This window comes from Haemorhous mexicanus, chromosome 2 (genome assembly GCF_027477595.1).
Source record: "Haemorhous mexicanus isolate bHaeMex1 chromosome 2, bHaeMex1.pri, whole genome shotgun sequence".
In the NCBI taxonomy this organism is placed as follows: Eukaryota; Metazoa; Chordata; class Aves; order Passeriformes; family Fringillidae; genus Haemorhous; species Haemorhous mexicanus.
This window is the reverse complement of record NC_082342.1, coordinates 117,782,750-117,809,363: the sequence shown is the minus strand read 5'-3', so window position 1 is coordinate 117,809,363 and position 26,614 is coordinate 117,782,750. Positions and strand designations below refer to the sequence as shown.

At 44.3% G+C, this 26,614-nt stretch overlaps 1 protein-coding gene across 2 annotated transcripts in view; it reads right to left on the bottom strand.

Annotated features, from left to right (window-relative positions):
* Nucleotides 1–3,322: 3,322 nt before the first annotated feature.
* Nucleotides 3,323–26,614, bottom strand: part of C2CD2 (C2 calcium dependent domain containing 2) — a 39,459-nt gene continuing 16,167 nt past the window's right edge. For both annotated transcript variants that reach the window (XM_059840088.1, XM_059840087.1), the window contains exons 7-14: nucleotides 23,821–23,929; nucleotides 21,743–21,804; nucleotides 19,973–20,112; nucleotides 17,919–18,090; nucleotides 17,043–17,156; nucleotides 14,714–14,841; nucleotides 13,263–13,575; nucleotides 3,323–8,692 (exon numbers count right to left, since the gene is read on the bottom strand). In XM_059840088.1, coding sequence (XP_059696071.1) covers nucleotides 8,466–8,692; nucleotides 13,263–13,575; nucleotides 14,714–14,841; nucleotides 17,043–17,156; nucleotides 17,919–18,090; nucleotides 19,973–20,112; nucleotides 21,743–21,804; nucleotides 23,821–23,929 — 1,265 coding nt within the window. In that variant the 3' untranslated portion in view covers nucleotides 3,323–8,465. The remainder of the gene's footprint in view (nucleotides 8,693–13,262; nucleotides 13,576–14,713; nucleotides 14,842–17,042; nucleotides 17,157–17,918; nucleotides 18,091–19,972; nucleotides 20,113–21,742; nucleotides 21,805–23,820; nucleotides 23,930–26,614) is intronic.

The following is a 26,614-nucleotide window of genomic DNA, read 5'->3' as shown; positions in this document are numbered from 1 at the left end:
TGTAGTGCCGCGGGGCCGGCCCCGGCCCTGACCCCGGCCGCGTCCCCGGCCATGGCCCTGCCTCAGCGCCCGGGGTGCCGCCACCCGCGTCCCCTCCCGGGCGGGTCCCACCCCTGAGCCCCCGCAGGCCTTGGCGGCGGCTCCCCGGGCCGGGCTGGAGGTGGGGGGGCCGCGCTGAAGGTAGCGGAGCACCCGGGTGGCTCTCGCCGGGTTTCCCGTCTCCTCACGGGCAGTGCCGCGAGCGGGCTGGCAGAAGCAGAATCACAGGATCGGTTAGGTTGGAAAAGACCTCCAGGACCATCCAGTCCAAGCTATGACCCAACACCACCCTGTCCATCGGACCACGGCGCCGAGTGCCACATCCAGTGTTTCCTTAAACACATCCAGGCGTGGGGACTGCACCACATCCCTGAGCTGCCCCTTCCAGTGTTTTATCACATCAGTGAAGAAATTCTTCCTGATGTCCGACCTGACCCTGCCCTGGCGCAGCTTAGGCCATTTCCCTGTCCCTTGTTCCCTGGGAACAGAGCCCAGTGCCCCTCCTGCCAGGGAGCTGTAGGGAGCACTAACATCACCCCCGAGCCTCCTTTTCTGCAGCTTCTGCTCCAGACCCTTCCCCTTCTCCGTTGCCTTTCCCTGGACAAAAGCCACATCAGGTTCTCAGCAGGCTCAAGTCCTGGCCATGCACACGAGGGCCTTTGCCTCCTTTCCAAGCCTCACGAGGTTCAGCGTGCCAGGATGACATGACATAGTCTCGAGTTGCACGGGGGGAGGTTCAGGTTGGGAATTAGGAATTTATTCACATAAAGCATAATTAGACATTGGCGGGGGCTGCCCAGGGAGGTTTGGACTGCCCATGCCTGGAGTTGTCCAAGGAAGGGCTGGAGGTGGCACTCAGTGCTCTGGGCTGGGGACAAGGTGGGGATTGGTCAAAGGTTGTATTTGATCACCTTGGGGGTCTTTTCCAACCTGAATGGTTCTATGATTCCTAAATCTCCCATTCTGGATCTGTCAGCACCCAGCCCTGCTGTGTCTGCCAGCACAAATCATTTAGGGGGGGTTTAAACCTTCAGGTTATTCCACCACTCCAGGCAGCAGCCAGGGCAAGAAGCACACAGGCTTTTTGTATTCAAACAAGATGCCCCAATGTTTTGCTCTGCTGAGAAGTGTTGCTTGCAGTAGAGTCCCCTCAAAGCCTTATGCACTGCTCCCTCCCACCATGGTGTGAGTGCTCAGCCTTCACTGTAAGAACACCACTGGAGATCAAAAGGTGGCGTGTTTTCTCCTGGGAATGTGCTCTTCTCACATCTGGATACATTTTTAACAGCTGGAAATGGCAATTGTTACCCATCCCACAAACCCAAGTAACAGTTTCAAAAGAGATGTGTAAAGAGTGTTCTGAGAATGGGTCAGGCTGGAAGGGACCACAGTGGGTCACCAGGTCATATCTCCCTGCTCCAGCAGGGCCAGCCCACAGCACACAGCACACGGCACAGGATTGTGTCCAGATATTCTGAAATATCTCCAGCAAGGGAGACTCCACAGCCTCTCTGGACAGTCTGTTCAGGGCTTGGTCACTGCACAGGGAACTTCTGCCTCATGTACAGGCGTAGCTTCTGTGCAGTTTCTGCTCGTTCCTCTCATCCTGTGGCAGAGCCTGGATCCATCCCCTGGCCATCCCCCCTTTAGCTATTTATACACATGAAAGAGGTCCCTCTCAGGTGTCCCTTCTTTAGACTGAACAGCCCCAGCTCCCTCAGCCTTTCCTCATGGCAGAGATGCTCCAGTCCCTTATTTTGTCACCCTCTGCTGGTCCCTCTCCAGGAGCTCCTGGCCCTGCTGTGCTGAGGAGCCAGAGCTGGACACAGCAGCCAGAGGTGCCTCCAGGGCTGGGCATAGGGGCAGGATCAGCCCTGACCTGCTGGGAATGCTCTTCCTGATGTACCCAGAACCCCATGGCCATACTGACTGTCTTGTCACGTGCTTGGGGAAACTGAAACAATGCAGCATTTGAGTTTTCAAAATATTGTACTTGGCAAAACAGTGCTCATTTCAGGATGGGGAACCATTTCTTCTTTGAAAATGACTCACCAGAAGTTTTAAATTACTACAGGAGTAGTAAGGGGAGTGTTTTTAAGGATCTAACTGCATGTACAAATTATTTGCTTTTTCAAGGACTGAAGCTGACTGGTAGTTTTTGTATAGTCTCCTTTTACTTATTTCCCCTGTGTATTCAGTGCATACTCACATGGACTTCTGCCTGGTTTTCTCCAGCATCCAGCACACCAGAGGGGTTTATCCTACTTGCAGTGCATTCACTTTGTCACAATAAGTATAAATTAATTCAGTATAGTTTTCTGAACATTTACAATGCATGCGAGTCTGGATCCTGCAGCTCCAAAATTATTTTTTTCAGCATCAACCTCAGACTGTGAAATTGCATCTTATGCCAGGCTCACCTGAGTAGAGAGGTGAAAAACTGAAGATCCTTTATATTGATTGTTTAAGAATGATGAACTGGAGGGAAGAGTATGGTGCCACACTTGGAGCTACATCCATTCCTGCTGCCCTGAGAGGTCTTGTCACTTTTGCTAATGTACAGGAATGGCATCACACAAGGTAAAAAAACTCACCACAGATAAGAGCAGGGAGGAAAAGGATGAAGGTAATTTGTTAGTAGGAGATTATCAGGAAATTTGAGCTAAGCACTTCAATAATATGAAATAAACATGCAAGCAATAACTCCCAGTAAGGGAATGTAACATTTCCTTGTAAAAGAGGGTACAGCCCTCAGCTTTGGAAGGGAAATAGAAACATTATTGTGGCTATTTTCACATGAATGTCTTTTATTTGTTTTGTTGGGTTTTTTGTTGTGGTAGTTTTAATGTTGGGGTTGGTTTTTTTCCCCTCAGTCTGGCAGGGCTTTGTGGCAGCAGTGATTTATAACATAACCTTTTCAGTAAAGTCATCACAAGGGAACCTAATTCCCAGGTTGTGCTCATTCTAGGACTGGTGTCTACCCCATAGGTTCCAAACTCTCCCCCTTTGCCCCCTAATTTAGGATATTACAACATAACTGAGAGAAAAAAACCACTGAGTAACCAGACTGAGCTCCACAATTCCTTCTGCCATTAGATTCCCTACCCAATCTGTGTTTCAGGTGATTTCTCAAGCACCAAGGGGCTGCCTGATAAGCTGGGGTTATCAGGAAAGAACTCTGCTCCTGAACAAACAAATGGTCTGTGTTAGGCAACAGGTCAAACTAGTGAAGGAGGGTAGAAAAGCATCTGTTACACCTGGGTATGTAGGACAGCACACCACACAGAGACAATTGGCTTTTATTGTATGTACAGCAGGAGTTACTTCTTTAAAAAAATCCTCTTAGGTTTTTGTAGTGATATAATAAATCTGTACATCATAGATTTTATAATTGCACCAACTTGAGTTTATGTATGCACAGAAAGAAAAACACACCACAGAAGAAGTGACTATGACAGCTGATGCTAGAAAAAAAACGTTTTACCCCACTTGGAATAACACAGAGCATAATACATCATTGGGAAATACAGAGTTATAGTACTGGAAAGACCTCAGATCATCCTTCCCAGCTATTTTCACACCATGCCAGCACCTTGCATAGTAGCAGTTTGGATATCCTGAGTGAAGTGGTATTATTCACCCTTAACTTAAAGTAATCACCCTTGTTATATAATTAATCTGGAGTTGTTTGTCACCAAGGCTGAGGCTTAGCAATGTGCAGAAGCATATGCTGACTTTAAACACATGAATAAATCCACTTAGGTCCTGTTGAGGTCAGAGCATGAGGTCAGCTGTTCCCACTCACAACAGGAATGTCTTACCCTGGAGCTATGGCACAGTTAATTGTAGAAGCACTTCTCTCAAACCTCAGCTCTCCAAATCAAAGCCTGCAATAAACTCAACTGAAAAATCCAGGCAGCTTTCACCTTGCTCTGTGCAACACCCAGAGCTCCCAGACCTAAAATAGGTGTTGAAACAAGAGTAAGATTCTTATTTTGCTTCCCCATCCACATTTGGTAGCATTTTATGCTTTCAACTTTGTTTTTTCCTATGACATTTTGCACATCAACAACAGCAGAACTCTGCAAGAAATACACAGCAGAAAGTTTTCACTTGCAAAAACACCTAGAACCAGCAAGGACATGCAGCACTGGGAAATGCTGTAAAATTCCACTGATCCTCAAAACTGGTGGAATTGCCAGCCAGTTTCATCAAAAAAGCAGCACTATAAATCCAGTCCTCTCAAGAGCAAGACAGCACAAGGTCTGGCCTGGAGCCCCAACATGTCTCCCAAAGAAAGAGCAGTGAAAAAGAAAATCTGTCAGAAATCTTAAGAATAAAACCCAGTATTTATGCCTGCACAGTGTATGACCTGTCCATTAAGCTGAAGAAGTTTGGCAAAGGTATTTTGTTTTCAAAATGGAATTTTTCCACCCTGGCATTCCTTCTGCCTAGAATTCCCAAGTTTCATATATTGTTAGGAGTGAAATGACTCTAATTTCTTCCTGGGTCAAATGGGATATAAAAATACCAATGACCTAGGGATAAAGTCTTCCATTCCTCTTCAAAGTGACTTTGAAAGGGATCTCAATCACTTTAACAAAGTTACTTAGCTAATATTCCCATTGGAGATATCAGGTAGTTTTATTGCTTTCATCTACAAAGAGTAATTTAATTCTTGTACTCTTTACTTAGTCAAAATTCACACTAAAGCTAAGACAAGTCTTGGTGAGGACAGGGCTTGTCTCCATCCTGGCAAATTTAAACACCATAAAGCAAAACAAACACAAATAAAGAAGTTACAGGTATAGGCAGAAAAATTCCTTAGAAAGGAGAAGCAAGCCTTAATCTCTTAGTCCTCAGGAAAGAAATACCCATGCTTTCTTGGCTGTACAGAACATCCAGAAACACAAGTGTGAGAAAAGGGACAAAAGGAATGAATATTTCATAGGTTGTTTCCAATCTACAGTTCTGACATAATTAAATTGCAAGGCAGTAAACAACAAGTGTTCAATGTAATAATATCATGTCAAGATTTTATCTACTGTTCAAGTGGGTAGTTATTAAAATTCTTTGTAATTTTAATAACTAGACATTTGAACAATAGATCAAATTATAAAACACAGAAGGTTTTTGTTTTGTAAAACAAAAACTGCACAGGACACATCACAGTGCTATTTGTGCCAGTTGACAAATCCAGCCTTTCTGACCAAAACTGCAGTGTGGATCCTGCAGGTTGTGAGGATCCAGCTCAAACTGACCCAAGTACAGAAAAAATGTATATCCTCAGATCTCCTGATCTTAAATAACAACCTAAGGAGGGGATGGGATTCATTATTGTGGGTCCTTGGGGTTGTCACAACTCAATTATCCCCTAGTGTTTAGTGCCTTAGTTTGTTTTTACAGCAGGACATAAATTATTTGCAGAGGAGTAAGAAGAGGTGAGGAACACACCCACCAGATACAGAGATCCAACATCAAACCAAACAATGTTTATTTTCCTGAGGAGTGAAGGTAAATAAAAAACCAGACTGCCTTTTTACACCAAATGCCTTCCTCTCCTTATCTGGAGAATTCATTTTCTCTTAACACGTGTGAGCCCAAACCATCACACAGTTTGCAGTAAAGAATGTCCTTCATTCCCACCACTGAGACAAGCATTCAAGTGATCATCAAAACCTTAAGATGAACCACTTTTTTCAGGTGTATCCATTCTCTGGGGTAAATTACAAGCAAATCCTAGTGCTGTATCCTGCAAGTTACTCACTGTTATTTCACTCTGTTCTACAGTACATGCTAAAGCTTCTGTAAATTAAAATCCCAGCTCAGTAATTTAAGAAGACTTCAAGTAATGTTATGTGCTGCTTCTACATTCCCAATTCCACAGCTCTTTGTTTTTAGGGTATGGATGTGCTACCCATGAAGCTCAGTTTCATTCGAATTTCTTGAAGTTAGGGAACAGTTGTAGTTTTATCTTTCAGCAACAAAGACTGAGCATTTAACAATGGCAGGGACTTGACCCACTGCCTTCCCCATAACACAGAGAGTTCCTGGTAAAATCAAGAGAAAAAGTGCCTGTTGAGGGAACATGACATCAGGGGTTTTAATGCTCACACCATGAAACACTGTAGAACAAATGAAGAAATAAAATTTCTACTTTGTATTAAATTAGAAATAAACAAAACTGTTCAGGCACATTCAGGCTGGAAAAACCTGTATTACTGAACTGGGATTTCCAAGCACAATACAGCTCCAGAAGATCCATTTGTACCCAATTTTCAAAAAACAGAACATTAAAATGCCTTCAAGTGTTTTCATAACAAGCAGCATGCTTAAATATACAACTATTTGATAGTCTCGTCTACTGTACTACCACAGTGATCTTAGGAGGTTACACATAAACAGTATTTTTAAGCAGTTAAAATATTTTGACCATTCACTTCTAATATTTTCTTGGTAAAAAATAAACCAAACCCCCTCTGCTTTGATATTGATTTACCTTGAGTCCATCAGAAATTTGAAATGTGTTTCTATTCTTCAGTAACTTTGTATTTTTGATGAATGCTTTAAGCTGAAAGCTCAAATATCTGCCAAAGTGTTGGACAGCTTAAAGGGAGGAAAGGGGCCAGGGGAAAAATCACTGTTGGCAAAGCAGGCACAAGGTCTATCAACCATTCAGGTCAGTAATTTAGTTGGAATGATTGGATGTTTTTCTTGGCTAAAGAGAACAGGCTTGGTCCTTTGTCCTCAGCAGGAATGTAGATGATGGAAAAATACAGGTAAAGCATGAAAGATGGTACCTGTGAAATACTGACATTTTACTCTTCTTCATAGCCAAAATGAGAACTATGCCTTTGCACCCATCAGTTTTTTCATTTTAGATTAAAGGAGCCAGCTGCAATATTTAGCAAGGAAAAAAGGTTAAAAAAACTCATCTGACCAACCACTCAGCACATGACAACACTGGTAGATCTAGAAACTGAACTAAGGGAATTCATATTTTTTCAAAAGCTTCCTTCACAACTGTATATTTGAAGACCTCAGTAAGTGTTTGGCAAGTAAGACAAGCTTTCCAATGAAAAGCACTCTAGGGTTAACTATGCTCTACTCACCATTTACTGCTCCTAGCTTTGCATTTGATATGATGGTTTATGTACTTGTTTAACAAGCACTTGGGAGAAGGAATTAGAGCCCCATAGATGAGTTTTTGCATCAGCAGTACAGCTTCACACAGGGAAGAAAAGCTACATGTAAGATTTTACAAATACTTTGTTTGTGTGTAGCTTCAAGTAGATTTAAACAAAACCACCCAAGTTCTGTGTTTTAACTTTTTTTAATCAGAACATTAACAATATGCTAGTATTGATATTTGCATAATTGATTGATGTATGGCTAATGTCAAAGGCATCTCTCCACCTCCACAGGCTGAGCAGTGATTATAGCAGGCTACAGTTATTACAGTAGGGTGTCTGAGTCAGCATTTTCCTTCTGCTTCTGAACACTCACCCTTCCAAATTACAGCACAAACTGCATCTGGGCCTCTTTTTTTCCCCCCCTTTCAGACTAGAAAAATCAGGTGCTACTGTTGCAGTGAGGGAGCACAGTGGTGTCTTCTCTCTCTGTAGAGGTTCAGTCACATAAACTGGTGACTGTGAGGTTTCAGTTCAGAGCTCCCCGTTGATGTAAATCAGGTGATCATCTTTGGGTCCTCCCTACAGGATCAGTCAGGCTGGAAGTCACAGTGGGTCACTGATGCCACCTCCCTGCTCCCTGGTTGTGTCCAAACAGTTCTGAATATCCTCAGGGAGGAGACCCCAGAGCCCCTCTGGCCTCTGCTCAGGGCTGCCCAGGGCAGAAGTTGTGCCTCCTGGGCAGGGGAATTGCTGGGCTCAGCCCCTGCCCGTGGCTCTGGGGCCATGGCTGGGCCTGCAGCAGAGCCTGGGCCTGCTCTGACCTCTGCACACAGGGTCAGACACAGGGACAGACAGGGACAGATAGGGGGACACAAAGCCAGGCAGGGAGCTCCTGGCCCTGCTGTGCTGAGGAGCCAGAGCTGGACACAGCAGCCAGAGGTGCCCCCAGGGCTGGGCACAGGGGCATTACCTGCTGGAGATGCTCTTCCCAGTGCACCCCAGGACATCAGGTGCCTTCTTGGTCCCCACCTGCACCATTCCTCATCCTCCCTCCTCTTCCAGAAGAAACCACACACTCCTCCAAAAGCTGGACACATTCAACACTGCTTGTATTTGGAGGAGCGACTTCATCATCAGGGAGAAAAAGCATTTTGGAAAAATAAACCAAAAAGACCACTGCTAATAGTGAACATCCTTTTATGCAAGTCATCAGCCATATTTGTATTCTCTAGTACTGCTCTGTAAACAAGTGCTCAAGTGGTGAGCAGGAATCCCATCGGAGAGGGTTTGGGTTCATAGGTACGGCTCTCCTGAGGCCCCGTTCAGTTTGCTCTTGCTCTTGTTCCTGGAAAGGAGCTTCTTGCTCAGGATTCTGGAGAGTGTCCCCCCCTTCCTGCGGCTCTCCTCTGACAGGGGCTGCTGCAGGAACACCAGGTCGTTGTGGGACTGGCTCATCCCCGGGTCCTTCTGGTGGTGCTGCCGGCGGAAAAACAGCTTCGCGCTTTTCTTCAAAATCCCACCTGTGCAGGGAAAAAGGTGCAGGACACTTTAGACAGAACAGGCTGCTGTCCTCCTGAAACTCAGCTTCAAGCACAGCATGAGTGAGAAAAGCTGATCCTCTGATTTAAGGCTCCTTCCTTACACTTAGTTCCTAATGCTCCTCCGGAGGCCACGCTAGTGCTCATACACACATGCACAGCGACTGGTGTGGGCTGTACCCTGGGCTCTCATGTGGCACAGAGGCACATCCAATCTTTCCAACCAGCAGAGTAGAAAGGATTTTATAAAAAGAATGAAAGAGAGGAAATAAAGCTACTCTTTGTTGTTTCAGAGATCAAAGGAGGTGAAGATCAGTCTGCGAGGCACCACGTGAAGCAAATTTTAATTTGAGGTGCAGGACAACAGTACCTGGCAGTAAACATATGTGCAGTGGTTCTGTACAAGCCAGGCAGCAGGTGTTCTATACAAATTCAGCACCTCCACCCAGAGTAACACTCACAAAGCATTTGCTATTCTAAAACCCTGTTAGGAATAGCAACGCACTTCAAGCAGATTAAAAATAATATTACATCTGTTTCCAACAGGTTCAGAAGTCTGCCCAAATCCCTCCTGTGGTAAATTAAGTTGCTTTATTTTGTCGTGTTCCTTCCCTTGACCCCCTGTCAAACCCAGCATGCAGCCAAGGCAATTGCAGCTGTCATCTCACCAGGGACTCGTGCTGCCAACAGCAGCTATCACTACTCCTCTCTTTGCAAGCTTGGGCTGTTTTTGCAGCCATTCTGCCAAATTCCACCCTCCCTCTCCATGTGTGCCTGGCGTGCAGCTGGCAGGGACACTGCTCCAGGCTACCAGCAACACTCAGCCTGGCTGGGACATCAGCTCTGTGTTAAAATAGCATCAGTTTTGTATGGAATTGGGAGGGCTGCTGTCCCAGGTGGCAAAAGCCCATTTGAACAGAGGAGGACCCAGGTGACAGGTGCCAGCACAGGAGTTTCTGGCAGTCAGACTTGGAAGTGGGGACAGTCACCTCCCTGGCAGAGCTTTCACACCCCCTCCCTGCACCACTCTCAGGTTTCCTGATACTTTCTCAGCTCATGTTGTGGCATGATCCTGATTCTGCTTTTCCTCCCACTGCAAATGAACACAAAAAGCACCATACAGTGCAGTTCTTTCACAGGACACTGCCACAGCTGGAATTAAATGTTTGTCCCCCGAGGACCTGCCAAGGCCTCTGTGTCACTTTGCACACAGTGACAGCTGCAGAACAGGTACTTCACGGCAGCCAGATGCTGCTTTGTGCACACCAAAGCAGTCATAAACGTGTACTTGGGTTTATGACTGTGTGCTTTAAGGGCTCAGCACTCAGCACCTGGAGGATACTCAAACGTTTTTTTTCTGGCAGCTGCTGAGACTCTCCTCACAGAGCACAATGGGATGGGAAGCAGAAATCAGCTGAAAGCAGCCAGAACTCATGGATTTGAATCTTGACTGCTCTACCACCAGGCTCTGATTGATCTTTCTGGCAAGGCAGTACCACTTCAAGCTGTCAGCAGCAGCACAAAAGCAGCAGTGTTCCACCCCAGGTCTGTGACAGCTGCTGATGTGCAGAGGCTGGGGGATGCAGAGGCCTCACTGCTGTGCAGCTCCTGTTTGAGCAGGCAGCTGTTCTGCCCAGCAGCCCTGGCAGCAGCACTAGGACACAAGGGTTTATCCCTGAGCAGATTTTTAGTCCCATCCATTCTGGCATTCAGACTGATTTTCTACACCAGGAAATAGCACCCGACTAAGAATGGTCCAAAAATTGTGCCGGCGGCCTGGGACAATCCCTGCAGCTGAAAAACCATGGGCAGCACTTCCCTGAGAGCAGCACAGGCTCAGCACAAGCAGCAGCCCTGACACAAGAGCTCCCTGGAGTTCAGCCTCTGCTGCCTAGAAGCTTGCCACATGCCCAGCAGTGTGCAGTCAGTTTGGGGCATGCTGCCTGGCAGTGCCTCTGGCTGCTGTGCAGACATGCAGCCCCGGGAGGAGGCAGGGCAGGGCAGGGCAGGGCAGGGCAGGGCAGGGCAGGGCAGCAGCCTGGCAGTGCCCATGCTGGTTCATGTGCTGTTCATGTGCTGTTTGCATGCTTATTCCTCCAGTTCAACAGGATCCATGTGCCAGCCCTGCCCCCAGCCCCAGGAGATGAGCAGAGAGCACTGTATGAACTCACTGCACTGATGTAGGGTGTTCTGAAAAAGCTTGTAGGGGGTGGGATCACTTCTGAATCTCATTTGTGCTAATGGAGGAAGATTTCCTTCCACATCTACAAGGATACCAACAGAGATGGCTTTCCATTCCTTCCCAACTTCCAAAAGAGTTTTCATACAGGTGGTTTTGTAAAAAGCTGCTGATTTTGTAAATACCTGCTGAGATTGTGGTAGCTCTGTAAATTAAGCCAGAAAAGTTTAATCTAAAAATCTATAAGCAGCAGGTTTTGAAATAAGTTTTGTTTGTATGTATACCCAGTTATGGGGTCACACATGGTTTGCATGAGCAGATTTTGATTGATGTGGAACATCCTTCCAAGGTTTCCTTGCTGCCCTCTCTGTGTGACCCTCCTGGACAGCACAACCACCAAAAGGATGATTTGTCACAGCAGACTGGTCTGCTAAGGCACCTGAGCACAGGAAGGTAATTTTGGAAGGAGAAAAGGAATGGATAGGGGAAGAAGAAAATGGGTGTCAAACTAATTTTTGCTTCAGTTTTTACAATGAGGGTCTCATTGTAAAGCTACATTTTCTTAGGGATAAAAAAAAGAGACAAAACCAACTTACTGTGTAGGTAATTAATTCTGGCTGGCATAGCAGTCATCTTAAGTTTATAAAAGGGAATGGTTAAGAAAGAGGAAGTCAGAAAGGTAAAAAAACAAACAAACAAAAATATGCAAGAGTAAAAAAAAGGGCTAGCTTTAAGACATTAACACACACAAAAGGCTTTTCAAAGCAGAAGGGGTTTTGTTTGGGTTTTTTTGCCGTGTTTGGGTTTTTTTGTTGTTTCATTTGCGGTTTTATTTGTGGTGGGGTTTTTTGTTGTTTGTTTTTTTTAAGGGAAAGCATTTGACAAACAGAAGCCTTGAACTATTCACAGCTCACTGGAGGCAGGGGGGTTGAAATGTTTTCCCATCTTACTCCATAAAAGCTACTCAGCTGTGACAAAGCAGAGATTCAAGACTTCCACAAAGACATCTGTGTATAATGAAAGGGATTTGAGCCAGTTTTATTCAAGTATTTTTTCAAGATGATACAACTCTCTCAGAGATATTCTGCAGTTTTTAGCAGACTTATACTGAATTGTGTGAAAAGGATCTCTAGAAGCCTCATCTCTTTGCACAGGGAAACCCAACACTAGACAACAACTCACATACAAATTTCCACTTGCTTGCTTTAGAATAACATGTTGAAGAAGAGTCCAGAGGTTTTGCAGTTTCTCACACAGCTTCCTAAACTTTTCCAGGCTCCAAAATGAGCCAAATCCCTTGACAACTAACCCACTCCCCTCACCCCAAACACACCCAAGGCTTTCCAGTGCCTGGGCACGTGTGTGACAGGGATTGTTGCTGTTCCCTCCTGATCTCTCATGTGGAGCAGTCCAGCTGTGGGGAGGCCAGAGAGCTCCATGCTCCAAGGGAGGGTCCTGACAAAGAGCTCCAGTGTCTGCCCTTGGGTGAGGAGGGTGAAAATCCAGTAAAACAGGGAGGTTTTGTAGTGAGCCATTTCCCAGGATCTCTGGGCGAGGAAAGGATAGAAAATAATACAGCAGAGAGGGAAGGGTATGAGTGAAAAGCACAGTATTTTTTGCAACTTTAAGGTGCAACCTGTGTGCCTGTTTGGGGCACAGTCCACTGCACTGACCCTTTTGTAAGATTTCCTAATAGCCCCTGTGTTTACCACAAACCAGTGCTCAGAGGTTACTGGATTTACCAAGTAAACACAAAGAACCCTAAGACATTTTCAAACTGCAGCTATTCAGATTTGTAACTACCTAAGCAAAATGATCCGATACCTTATTTACTTCTTAAATTAACTTTAATTCCATTTTTTTTAGCAAGTGATGCATTAATGATATGAGTGAAAAGGGGGAATCTGTTCAGCAGGCAGTTTCTGCTTCAGCTGTGGTGCCTCCCTGAACACACACTTTAGTGAGGGCAGGGCAGCCTTGTGCTCAGAGAGGTGAAGGGGAAGAGGAATAGATTGGAAAGTGAGAGTGGATCCCTGCCATCTTCACCTTGGTAATGGGGCTGGCAATATAGGGCAAGTCCTGGGTCATAAGGACACAGTTTTTCTTGAGGAATTGATAATGTGACTAGTGATCTCTCCCAAATAACTGAGTTGGGTGTAATGAGCTGCCAGCTTCTAAGGGTGAGCTGTTTCCTCATGGAGGGGAGGGTAAGAAAGCCTGAGCTGGCTCAGAGAGCTGCAAGTAAAACAGCTTCAACCAGCACCACAATCACAAAGAGTCTGAAGGACAAAAATAATCAATAGGAAAGGATGAACTACTGCAGCCAATTACACAGAGAAAGCAGTCACTGAAGTGGAAGTGAGGATCATGTACCTTTAGATTTTTTCATGCTCCCAGTTTCTGAAACACTTAATGAGCTCCCAGATATTTCTTCAGAGGTCTGGTCTAAGAGTGTGCTGGTGTCCCACTGCTGGCTGCCATTCTCCAGACCCCAGGTCTTGTGGGTGCTTTGCCGTGGGTCGGTGCCAGGGACTCTTTCTGAAGCATCCAATGACTGCTTTTTGTCAGAGGTGATTTTTGCAACATTTTCCTCCACAGTGGGTGAATCTGCTTCCCTGCAAGAGCTGTCCATGGCTGCAGCATAGTCCTTCATCAGTGAAGCTTCACTGTCCTGAGATAAAGAGGTCTGCCCAGTGGAAATAAGAGACAACACTGACACGAGTCATCCTGCTGGAGAAAAACAAACCTCCCTGCAAGAGTTATTTTAACTCTTTACACTTGTACTTGTATTGCTCAGGACCATCAGCAAGCCACCTGAAGCTTCCTTAGCTCTACTAAAGGAGAGGAGCATTTAGCAAAGTTTAAATCATATTGCAAAGGTGAAATGAGTGAAAAAATCAATTAAGTAAATGCCCTCCACCTATCCCTGGCCTCACCACAAATAACAGGTCTCCCCCATATGTGCTGCTGTAATGAAGTGTCAGCATTTCTTTTGGTCCTTCTAAGAAAATTAACATCTTTTGGTCCTTCTAAGAAAATTAACATTTAATCTTGTCTCATTGTCTGCCCTCCCTCTGGAACAGAGATCAGAGAACCAGAGGTTTTTCAGAGGGTTTTAACAGCTTTGAAAAAAAGTGTAAAAATCTTCCACACTTTTTAAGCGCATCTTCCCTACATGAGTGAAACACAGAATAAAAAAATACAAAATTTGAGGCTGAGTATCTAAATTATTGTACTTTAAAAAAAGCCTCAAAACTATGCAGCTTAATATAACATGTGGCTCCAGATTGGTGCTGGATTGTTGAAAATCTCTGTGGTATAGTATTAATGTTTCAAAATTAAAAGTGCTATTTCTTTTATACATAAACAAACAAATAAATAAATAAATAAATATATATGTGTGTGTGTGTGTGTGTGTGTGTTTCCTTACATTCATAGGCTAGACTTGGCATTTAGAGTGAAAACATCCCTGGTGGTATGTCTGTTTCAGCTCTTACCTTTAATATGAAATTAGCTTTGTCTTCTAACAAAAAATTCTTGTTTTATATACATATTTTATATGTATCCTCTCTTCTCACCTAAATTGAGTTCCCCAAATCCCTAACTCCACCCCTATCCAAGGACACAGCATTTTAGTCAGGCTGTCCAATCTAACAATCAGCACCCAACACCCTGATTTGGCTGAACTTGAAACAGTCACAGAAACAACCTGGCACAGAAAACTGGATCCTGCAGGGACACAGAAGCCCTGTTAGCACTGCAGTTAGTGCAGAAAAGGCTTTCCAGAGCTAAGCATGAACTCTAAGTGCTGTTTTCTGCTCTACCTTGGACACCCCTGATATGATAATGGTGCTTTTCTTCCGAGGGGACTTCAGCTTCTGCTTGGCAGACTGGCTCAGCTGCCGAATGGCTGCCTCTGCCACGGGGTCGGTGCCGTTCAGTACCAGCAGCTCTGCAAAGAAAGGAGCATTTCAGAGGGGAAGGAAACAGGAAAAAACAGAGCAGAGACAGGCAGAGTTTGTCCTTGATTTAAAATTCACAGAAATGGCATAAACACCATAAACTTGCCAATTCACCACCCAGCGAGTAGGTGCTGTTCTTTCCCTCCTGTCACCCACTTTTGGAGAAAAGGTACCAAAATAGCACTTACAAACCCCTTCCAGGAGAACAAAGGAGCTTCTGGGACAAAGCCCCTCATTATTTCAATGCATTGCTGCCCTGTGGTGACAGTAGGGAGGACATCATGAATTATCCCAGTCATGAAGAACCAGAGTTCTAACATGGTACAAGGCTGGCACATGATGCTACTTCCTCAGGTAGCTTTTTTGTTATTCTGTTCCTTTTCCAGATCTCCCTGATCAGCATTTCCAGTTTTGCTATGGCACTGTGATAGGGTGGGGAAGGCAAAGTAGCTGCCTCCAAATCCTGTTAAGTGCACTCCCTTTTCCCCTCCAACCACTGCACAGGAATAGAAAATCTTCTGTATAAAATGCTCTTTACTGACAAACACCAGTTTATTTTTAGGCATGGCCCCTTCTGACATCTAGGACATGAATACACATTAATCAAATTCATCAAGCTCAGGAACAAACAAGCCTAAGGAAGTCAACAAGATAAAAATCCCCATGTTTAACTGCCTGAGGTGGACTTTTCTGGCAAGAGTTTTAACAACAACAAAAAGAATAGCAGAAGGAATAGCACCAGTGTTAACTAAATTGAGCAGTGCCTTTTGTTACTGTGACAGTAATGTAAGAAAAGATGAGGCCTAGGATTAAAAATATGTGTGCATGTCTGCACACTCATCTCAAACCTTGACTTTTCCATCTCCCCAGCCCCTGCATTAATTCTTATTATTGCCATCACTCAGAACTATGGCATAGACACAGCATCTTTTCCAGCATACTTGCTGCTATTTTGCCATGATGTTTGTAATAACTTTTACCTAAGTTACTGCCATACCAAAAGCTCCTTTGTATTTCTTTCTTTTGGCTTTTGTTTGAATGAGTAATTCTTCCTGCAATACTGTATAAACACCTCACAGAAATCCCCCTGCACTCCCAATAAAAACATTGTCCATAACAATATGGAAAAAGCTGTCTCCAGGTGAATTTTCCAGTTAGTGTTTTGTGTCTTTAAAATCACAAACACTTCAGAGAGTCAACTCAGAAGTCTTGCACTATCTTAACAATTCCCAAATTGATGTAGTATACCACACTGCTTCATTGTGTCAGAGTATTTCTTACCCTAGAGATGGGAAAAGATCCAAGTGCTGTTGCAGCTATTCATGGTTACTGCTTCTTGCCCTTCCCCACATTTGTTGGCCAACACATTTCTGTCTCTCAGAAAGCTCCTGACTGTGCCAGGAGCAGCCCAGATCATCTCCAGGTTGTCCATTCCCCACTCAGACCTGTACAAAGCCAGCTGAACTCCACGGCAGGTGCCACTGGCAGCTACCCTGGCTCACACCTGTCACTACTCCTGTCCACAGAGCCACTGAAAGGTTCAGTGGTGACCACACACAGGACTGAAAAATGTGCTCAAGATTCAGAGCTACATCTTGAAAAGGTAAATTCTCCAGAGAGGAAATCAGGTTTATATAGAATTCAAAGTGAATTTATAATTATTGTCAATGTCACCTGACACTCTGAAGGAATTTCAGCTGTATCCAGGTGACTTAGGAAGGTGGACAAATGGGCACAGCAAGCCCAAAAAAGCCCAGTGGCAGGGCTAGGAAGAGAATTGAGTCTAACATTAGTCCAGCCTCTGCCTTCTCTTCAGACACAGGGGACTCAGAGATGCATGTCACAGCATTTTAATTTAGTGCAGCATCCTCTGTGCCTTTATAAAAGGAGGCATCTTTCATTCCAAAGTAAGAGAAAAGCCTTACCTTTGGCTCTTCTGCAGCCTCCTCCCCTCTCCAAACCACAGCTCATTGCTAATTATTCAAAACTAGTAATTTAAATTGCCAATTAAAACCAGACTTTTACTGCAAGGCTGCCATAGCCCAAACCATAGTGGTTTGTAACAAAAACACCCCAGTGCTGCTGACAGGCAGCAGCCACATGGGCTGGCTGTCATTTTAACAGGATCACTTTAATGCCACGTGCAGAACAGAGAAATGCTCTCCTTAGCAGCCCCAAACATTTTTATTACCTGTATCTGAAGATGACAAAGTTTTGCTGACTGGAGCACCATGAGAATGGAGGGCTTCAACAATGAAATCCTTTTCAGTCACCTTTACTTTAACTGGAGTTTTCACAGGAGAATCTGAGGACCAAGTGTTTTGGTTATTTGAACTGGTCAGTAAATTTTTTATTGCATTAATAAGAATTTATTATACCAATTATGCCTGTTCAAATTGTGTTTGAGAAAATTATTTAACAGAAATTCTCAACACATGTTTTGTGTTAAACATGACCCTAAAAGGCCAGTGAAGTGTGAGAATTTTTTTAAACATTGTTAAATGTTTAAAACATGAAACAATGTTTTTAAATATTCTACTGTAACACATTAGACAGCACCCACTTAAATAAAAGATTTGCTTTAACAACTTAAAAGAACACAGATCTTTGTGATGCTTCACACCAAGACTGTTCACACATGTTTTACTTTTATAATTTTCCCAAGAAAAATGGGAAAATCTGCTCCTGGAGGACATGCTGAAAAGTATTTTGTCACCAGGTAACACCAAGCTTCATCAGAGATGATAATACAGATCAGGGTTAGAAGGCACAGGATGGTTTGTTATCAGCAAACCTCTGATATATTTGTCACATGAAAAACCATCCACCAAAATCCAGCCTTTCTACATTATCACACCATGGTAAAGATTTACAGAATTAAAAGAAACATTAACTGCTCCTCTTTTACATTTTTGTGAAAATTTAAATCCTGATTCTGGAGAATACAAACAACAACCCCACTCCAACACATCAGAGACCTCTGGAAATGGCACTTCCCTGCCATCCCAGCCCCCAGTGCTTCTCCTGGTGCCCATGGAGGAACACAGGTAGATCTGGAGGTGCTGACCTGTGCTCAGGGGGGAGGATCTCCCTTCCAGACGAGGTTTGGTTCTCACAGCAGTGACAGTGGTGACCACAGTCCCACAGGGCATCACAGTGCGGTCCTTCTCGATCTTGGTGGCCAGCACTGGAGAGGAGACCTGCCTTGCCTTCAGCTCACTGGGTTCTATAAAAGAGAACTAAGGAGACAAAAAAACACCACCTCAGAAGCAAGAAGGACTCTATTTCTGGTACTCCTTTTAGGTTTTGCTGAGCCAAACTCAAGAGTTAATTCTTTCATTAAGACACTGTTGGAATCTGAAATGCAGGGAACTCTCAGAACTTTGGGCCTGGAAGCCAAAGCTTAGAATTAAACACAGGATTTGATCTGAGACCTTGGAAAAGGCTTCCAAACTTAGGTGCTAGAAGTGAGAATGGGATTTACAGTTTAAAACAGAGACACGTTAAGTTGAGGAAAGTTTAGAGTTTAAGATATAGAAAAAATAAAAGTAGCTACAAAGGTAAAGAAGGAGTTTAGAATGCAGCACTGCATGTTTGTGTGTCATAACATGATAAGAAAGCTTACACTGCAGCATGGGCCCATAAGATGAAATATTTAAAGATTGGGTCAAAAACATAAATATCCTTGTTGGCAGTGTTTTATTGGTCAATAAATCCTTAAAAGGATATATTTTATTTTGTAACTTTTAATTTATTTTATTTTGTAACTAGGGGTCTTCTGATCTTCTGAACCATGCAGTAAAGATGTGAGCCAAACTCACCCTTCCTGTCTATGTAGAAAATAAGAAAAATAAAACTCATCATCTAAAACAACTCAGAGGTCCCATCTCTAAATCATTCAAACTTCCTTCCAAAATCCCATAAGACACAAACACCCTGCAATCAGAACAGGCCACTCTGACTCAGCCACAAGCCCAAGCATGAGATCACAGAATCACAGAATGATGAGGTTGGAAGAGACCTCTAAGGGCATCGAGTCCAACCTATGCCCCAACACCTCACCTAGACTGTAGCACCAAGTGCCATGTCCAGTCTTTTTTAACACATCCAGAGATGGTGATTCTGCCACCTCCCTGGGAAGAGCATTTCAGTACTTTATTATTCCTTCGGTGAAAATTGTTTTCCTGATATCCAACCTGTACCTTCCCTGACACAGCTGGAGGCTGTGTCCTCTGGTTCTGTCAGTGCTGCCCGGTGGGAGAGACCGACCCCACCTGTCTGCAACTTTCCTCAGGAAGGTGTAGAGAGCAAAAGGTCACCTCTGAGCCTCCTCTTCTCCAGGCTAAACAGCCCCAGCTCCTTCAAACGCTCCTCACAGGGTTTGTGTTCCAAGCCCCTCACCAGCCTTGTTGCCCTCCTCTGGATGCACCCAAGCATCTCAACATCCTTCCCAAACTGAGGGGCCAGACCTGGACACAGCACTCAGGATGGGGTCCCACCAGTGCCAGGTACAGGGGAAGGATGACCTCCCTGCTCCTGCTGGGCACACAATTCCTAATGCAGGCCAGGATGCCATTGGCCTTCCTGGCCACCAAGGCACACTGCTGGCTCACATTCATCTGGCTGTCAGCCAGCACCCCCAGGTCCCTTTGTGCCTGGGCACTGTCCAGCCCCACTGTCCCCAGTTTGTAACGTTGTAGGGGATTTTTGTGGCCAAAATGTAGAACTCAGCACTCAGACTTACTAAACTTCATGCTGTTGGACTCTGCCCATCCATCCAACTGATCTAAATCTCTCTGCAGAGCCCTCCTTCCTTCCAATAGAGCAACACAAGCTCCCAGCTTAGTGTCATCTGCAACTTCACTAATGAATGACTCCAGGCCCTCATCCATGTCATCTACAAAAATATTGAACAGAACTGGTCCCAGTACAGACCCCTGAGGGACACCACAGGTGACTGGCTGCCAGCTGGATCCACCACCATTCACCATCACCCTCTGGGCCTGGCCATCCAGCCAGTTCCTAACCCAGCAAAGAGTGCTCCTGTCCAAGCCATGGGTGAGCACTCCCAAGCAGCTCCTGAAGGAACAGATGCCCCCCAAGCCCCCAGCCCAGCAGTACCTCTGCAGTGAGGGAGCCCAGCCCGGGCCCTGGCTCTGAGCTCCTCTCTCCGGCTCCGCTGCTCAGGGCAAAGCTGTGCTGGCCACAGGGCTGCTTCCTGAACAGGTCCAGAGGGACAGTCACCTGCCCAGATAAAGGACCTGCAAGAACAGAATCAGCAAGGTCAGCCCAGAGCTAAGCTGCCAGGATGTGTAAGGGAGAGAATACAGGAAGGGAGGAGAAAAATTCAGGCAAAAAATTGCAGTAACTGGTCATACACCACAGGGCAGAGAAGTGGCATTTTACAGCTTTTTTGCCATTTTATGACTATTCCTCAGCCTGGCCTAATACTGTGCAACAGGAATGGAATGGAAGAATGGAACCATGAACTATTACTTATTTACTGTTCTTTCTGGCCATTATTTTTCCCTTTATATGCAGAATGTCGAGGGAAAAAAGAAAACAACTATTAAGTTCTTGGACAATCCCCATAACCAGTTTCTGCATCTTTCATTTCAGAGGACAATCTGGATTCCTGGTTAACTGGTGCATCACAACAATAGTGTTTAATTTGAACTTTAGTAAAACTTCAGCAATTCTCTTGTTCCTCCCCTGACTTTATCAGCTCCACTAGATCAGAACAAATTATTAGCAAAGGTACAGCATGATTTAAGAGGTTCAATCCTAGTTTTCTGTGCAAAGCAGAATGTTTTAAAACAGTAAATTCCTACACTTCACTGGCCTCTTGGGGTCAAGTAACCACAGAACATGTGCTGAGAATTTGTATTAAACAATTTTCTCAAACACAATTTAAACAGGCATTACAGGTGTAATAAACTCTTGCTATACCTGTATTATACAAGTAGGGATCTACACTATATTCACATAACTCAGCTCTCTGCTCATTAATATGATTCTACTTTGAGTCTTCTACTGAAGTTTTTTGGAGAAGAACAGCTCAGCAGGTATGGAGGGGCAGAGAGGGAGGAAGAGAATTGTCAGTGGAATCCACTGGGACCTTTTTCTTCAGGCAGCCAGGCTGAAAGTTAGGATGCAGAACATTCCTGGTGCTGTTTGAAAGGCTAAAGATGTTTAGGTACAGTCAAGACTACATTTTGTCCAAGAAAAACATAAGTTTGCTGACTCCACATACATATTCTTTTAAGAATAAAAAATAGAAATTTTTTAAAGCATCAGAAATTTTTTAAAGCTTTTGCCTTTACAACCCCTCCAATAATCACATATCATAAGCAAGGTATTGCACAACTTTGTATATCTAGATTATTCTAAATAATTCTGAAACAACAGAATCAAGTTGTAAAAATGTTTGACCCCCCCCCCCCCGTGTTTTATATTTAATCCAACATAATCAGAATTGGAGTATTTACACCTGATTGTGATTTTCATACCTGAATTGTTAGGCACTCTCTGAGACTTGAAAAGGAAGGATTTACAATTAACCCCTATTATTCCCCTTCAGCCACAGAAAGAACTCAAAGCTTTACTTGAAACCAAAAAGATTCACAGTGGATCTGTTAGATGCTTAGAAGATGGAAAAATACAGGACATCAGCACCTAGAAAACTCAGTATGTTGACAATCTAGAAAAAAACTCAAAGATTCTCTGTTAACCTTAACCCAGGCACCTGGTCAGTGTATTCTCCTTCCACCCATGATTTCTGATGGATCTCACAGTTTCTGTGGCCAACCAGAAATAAAAGGGGACTTCTGCCAACACTCAGCAAAGCTCACATGCTGATCATGCAAAGTAACTCAGTCTTAAAATACTTACTGTCCAACTTTCCATCTTCTACTATTTGCAGTTGCAATGCTTTTGATTTGGCACTTAGTTCACTGTGAAGGAAACAAAACCACATTAGGTCTTTGCAGCCCAAGCAGATTTTTCTTCCCATGTAGGTTTTCCCCTTTCCCCAACTTTTCTCAGCCCTCTCCAAGCCAAACACTGCACCTTGAAGGTGGTTAAGAGTGACTGAAGGGATCACAGTAAATAAACATGGCCTGGGTATCTCCCTCATTTTGCACGGGTTAAGTTTGTTGAATTTCAGAGGATTTTCTTCTACCCAGGAGCTGAAGATGGTTCCTAGTCTGACTGCTACACCACAACACTAAAAAGCTTTGTTTCTCCTGTCAGGATCAAATTTCTAAGTCAAGATGCTGGAACAGGCTCAATCAACAACCCTGTCAAAGCAGGAAAGTGTCCTGCAAAAACAGGACAGATGCAAGAAAACAAAAGTAGTTACAGCTTTAAATGAGAAGAGTCAGTATTACTTTTCCAAAACAAGACTCAAGGATGCTGCAAGCCAACAAGAGGAGTTTCTGTGTGACAAAACCCAGGTGAACTATTCTCAGGATTACACATGTGGTACTCCCTAAGATGGAGTAGACCACAGATACAAAACCCTTCCTCTGACTGACACAGTGAAGCAAACAGGATGCCTGCTGAAGAACCCTGCAGTAAAACTTTATTTTACACCCTTCTCAGAAGGCATTCTGCCAAAACCCCTCAGGGCATGCAAACATGTGACATTTTGCTATGTCCCTGTTTCAGGATGGTGTGATCCTGGCTGCAGACACTCCATCTCCGTTAGATGCTGTGGCACATCATCTATGCAGCAGATTTTAAGTTTTTCCCTGCCACTCCCACCTTTCCTGCACTGCAAAACTTGGAAAGGAGCACCTTGATGGTACTACTGCTGCTTTGCCAAGAAGCTAAATCACAGTCTGACATGGTGGTCAGTACTGTGGTGTTCAGAGTAGAGGATATTTTTGGCTCTGAAGAAAGAAAAGGGCAGAGGTATGTGTGTGGGAACTTGAAAGAAGTTCAAAAACCCCTGCCAAAATCCTAATCATTTATCTGTAAAAGCCCCCAAGCTTACCTCATGCACTTCTGAAAAACAGTGTGGAAACCCCAGCATTACTTCTGGTGTCAAGGCCAAATTCCTGTCAAGTTAATCACATCCTGCCTGCCCTCTCTCAGCCCTTTCAGTTGGAAAAGGGTATTATTCTTACAAACTTCCTGTCCCAAACTGCTGGGAACTTGTCTGCTCTGCAAGTCTGAGCACGGGTGCTGTTCCACCAACAGATGGCTGAAGTGAATCACAGAGCCACGGGGCTGAAGCACTTTGTGATACTTCAGAAAACAAAGTTCATCACTGAGTCCCTCCTTTCCTAAACTCCTGCATCTCAGAAGCCATTTCTGCTTTGCTGTTAGAAAGTGAAAATACAAATAGTTTTAGAACTGCTCACTTCTGACCTTATTTACAGCAGCTGTGTGAATCACAGAATACTGTGAAGACTGCCTGAAAGTCTCTTTTTTTTGTTCTACAGGAGAAAGAAAATCTAGTTAAGTTTTACACTCCCCTTTTAGTCATGGCCACCATTCTTTTAGATGCCCAATTGTTTTTACCCATTTGTTTTTCCCACTCAGAGGATGGAATGGAGAGACACTAGATTCCCTCAAATGCAGTTTTCACAGTAAAGTCACTTCAAAACCTTGCTAGCAAAATCTTGCTAGACCTTGTTAGCTTTTAGGCAGCTAAACCTTGCTACCTAAAAGAAGTGCTAACACTTCTTTTCTGGCACTGTAGGAAAGCATGAGGTGATTTATTATGCCTGTGACTGCAGCCATTTACTAGAATCATTTCTCTACCATGGAACACCTAGAGACCTGTACCTGATATCCATGCAGAGGGTAATTAGATATCTTGATGTCCCCACCAGCTCCAGATTTCTCTGAGGCCACAAAGTCCAAGATGGACCTATTTCAAAATGCCATTCTTCTCTCACACAGTTCCAGGAAAAAAAAAGGTGTTTTAGTGTAAAAGTATTCTCAGTAGGTACGTTACTTACAAGATAAACTCTTCCTTCCAAAAGGGATGTGCAGCATTTTTGGCTACAGAGCTGGAAAACTTCTGCATAGGGTCATTCAACTGAACTATACACACAAGGTTGGTGCTGCCTGTAAGGGCAAGAAAAATCAGTAGCCAGTTATTAATGCTCAGTCACCAAGAGATCACTTACTGCAAAGAAACCCCCTTTCCCTGCACACTGCACTTCTGAACAGACTTTTGCAGACATTTTCTCACCCTCCCACTGGATAAATGCCTTCCCTTGGCTTGTACACCAAGGATATTCATGGCAAAGGTCACTATTGCATCACTGTTGTCTTATGAACTACCCTACACACTGTGAAACATGACAGCCCAATTTAAATCCTGCCATGAAGCAACAAAATGCAGGCATAAAACGATCCAAAAAGATGGGGAGACAAAGAGTGAGCAGGTGATGTTGTGGGTGTGAGGCGGGGGGGGGGGGGGGGCGGGAGTAAAGTTGTTTACAAGTTGCTTTAAAAAAAATAGAACTTTTCTAAGTTCCCTCTGGCCACAGTCACGGTGGTTTATCTGGAAATGAAAATAAGCTTTTTCTGCCGGCAAGTGACTGATGACAGCAGCGCTAATTCACAGTGGTTTGTGCACCGTGGCTTTTAACAAGTTTTAAAGCACTGCTGCAGACTTATCTCTGCCTTGATCTCGGAATTTGATAGTGTTGCAAATTGGCATATTAAGAGTAGTTCTACTGCCGCTCCAAGGGGAAATAGTTTCCCTGATGTGTTCCTCTTAAAACAGTTTCTTTAATATGGCTCTGACAGCATCAGAAATAATTTAAACCCAGACTTCCAACACATCGAGGAAAGCAACAAAAAGCTCAGCACTGACTGTGCAAAAGCAAACAAAGGATGCTGTCCCCAGCTCTCCAGAAGAATCTGGGTTTGTATTTGCTATGAGCAGCTCTCAGTTGTTCTCTGGGGATGCTCTGGGGCCGTGGATCAGCCCTGTCTCAGGCACAGAGGCAGCCTGGGCCTGCCAAGATGATTAGAGGAGACAAAGCACTGAGCACACACAGCTTATTTGGGATCCAAGCTGACCCTAGAGTAAGCAGCTGAGCTGCTTTCACAGGGGCTGAGCCTGAGCTCATGGACCTGGGCTGGATCCCCCAGCCCAGTGTCTCTGAGCCTGGTCCTGCTGCCACGTTCCCAGCCCAGAGCAGGGACCCTGGAACTACACCTAAGCCACAAACCAACTGTACCCAACAGGGTATTGCAGCTTTTCTGCCCTGGACACCCTGCTGTAAACAATTAACTGCTTTTTCCTCACCAGCAGAAATCACTTTTGCCCTAAATGATTCCCTGTAGAGCACCTAGTACAAAATCTAGGTGCAAAACCAAAATCTTTGTTTACATACACAAACTAAGGAGATAAAAACAGGCACAGCCCATAAGCAGAGACCAGTTCTGCTACTGGGTATTCACCAGCTGAACTAAGATATCTACAGAAGAGCCAGAGCTCCTATAAACCCTGTCAGCATCCATCAATCATCCATGGTTTCATCAGCATGGACAAGCTGCCCCTCCCCAGTCCCCTGTGTACCTGTGCCTGAAATACTGCACACTCCAATGGAGCCTGGGTTCCAACAGACAATTCATTATTGTTAGGGAATATTAATTAAAAGTCAGCAAGTTATGTCCAGAAGCCAGCACCTTTCCAGCTGTGGAGGATTCCTACTGGATTTCCACTGTACCAGTTAAACCCCATTATGAAGCTTCATTTCTCATCCTCAGTTCCAAATATTTACACTCCAGGAGCTGCTGGGGAACCAGCAAAATTCCCTCTAGCTCCTGTTAGAATGGCAAATGGGGATTTTGCCTCCCACCAGCTGTGTTCCCAGAGCAGAGCACATGAATTGTCTCTTTTTCCTCTTGTTTTTGGGGAAGGTGCAGTGATTTTCAGAAGGTGAATCTTCCGTTCTATGCACTGTTTGCACACAAAGATATCTCATCTCATGACTTTTAAAGAGAGGCAAAATGACCCAATCTTTTGGAAAGTTTACTCTGCACTACAAAATTGTAGAGTAATAATAAATCATAGAATGGTTTGTGTTGGAAGGGACCTTAAAGATCATTTCATGCCAAAGCCCCTGCTGTGGGCTGGGACACTTTCCACTTGACTGGGCTGCAGTTGCCAGCACATTTTATTGATAAAGGACATTTCACAGCCAAGAGTTCCAGAAGTGCTTTAAAAATAATTTAATTTTTTTTTAAAAAAAGCTCTGCAGAGATTTTTAGGGGGATCACTTCCAACCAGGATGAGCAAAGCAGCATTACACAAGACTCTAGGGCAGAAACCTATTACCTCTAACTGAAAAAAAGGAGAAGAGCAAGTAGGATGTATTTACCTAAAACACTGCCTTGCCCAATTTAGCAGCCACAAGCTTCCATTAAAAATACTGTTATGGAATTGTTTAGTGGCCATAAACAACAGAGCCTCCAATCTGTATTTCTGCTGACAGAATCTGAGCTGTGCCTCAATCTGCACTTGGAGAAGTCTGAGCCTTGCAAGACAGGCCTGGTGCTGCTTTCCAAACCCAACACTAACTCCACTAGGCAGTGACCTCTTTTTTGGCTTCATTCTCCACTTGCAAGAGGCACCTTCTTCCTTTACCTGCAGAGGCACTTCATCAGGGGAAAACGTCCCTGACAACAAAAAAATACCTTTCAGGAGTTTCTAATACAGGAGGAGAGTTTGAGATATATCTGCAAATCACTCTAAAGTAAAGAAAAATAAGGTAACATTGAATCAAGCCAATG